Source organism: Cariama cristata, unplaced genomic scaffold, assembly GCF_000690535.1.
Source record: "Cariama cristata isolate BGI_N322 unplaced genomic scaffold, ASM69053v1 scaffold24158, whole genome shotgun sequence".
NCBI classification, from domain to species: Eukaryota; Metazoa; Chordata; class Aves; order Cariamiformes; family Cariamidae; genus Cariama; species Cariama cristata.
This window is the reverse complement of record NW_009631963.1, coordinates 1-362: the sequence shown is the minus strand read 5'-3', so window position 1 is coordinate 362 and position 362 is coordinate 1. Positions and strand designations below refer to the sequence as shown.

General features: G+C 63.3%; 1 protein-coding gene across 1 annotated transcript in view; it reads right to left on the bottom strand.

Moving 5' to 3' along the window:
* TLCD1 (TLC domain containing 1) overlaps positions 1-179 on the bottom strand; it is a gene marked incomplete at its 5' end in the record, with an annotated part of 1,294 nt that extends 1,115 nt beyond the window's left edge. The window contains one exon of the mRNA XM_009706177.1: positions 97-179. Within this exon, the coding sequence (XP_009704479.1) occupies positions 97-179 (83 nt within the window). The remainder of the gene's footprint in view (positions 1-96) is intronic.
* Positions 180-362: the final 183 nt, after the last annotated feature.

Genomic DNA, 362 nt, shown 5'->3' with positions numbered 1-362 from the left:
CCCCCCGCCGTAGTGCATGAAACCTGCGTGGGCTGAGCCCCGGGGTGTGTGGTAGCCCCCTGTGCCGGCCCCTTGCCTCCCCAGGACCGTACTCACCATGGCGTGGTGCACCAGGTACTCCCAAGACGAGCGGGACTGATGGTTGAAGATGATGTCAAGGGTGTCGTGGATGAAGTAGCCTGTGGGACACAGGTGAGCGTTAAGGGGTTCGGGCTTGTGCACCATCACCTGCTCCGGTAAGGGGGAGCAGCAATGAGGAAGAGGGTGGTGTGACCATCCTCCAGATGTCAGAAACAGGGAGATGGCTGAGCGTGGGGAGATGGCCGAGCCCCAGGGGCTGGCAGCCTGCGGGCTCCATGCAG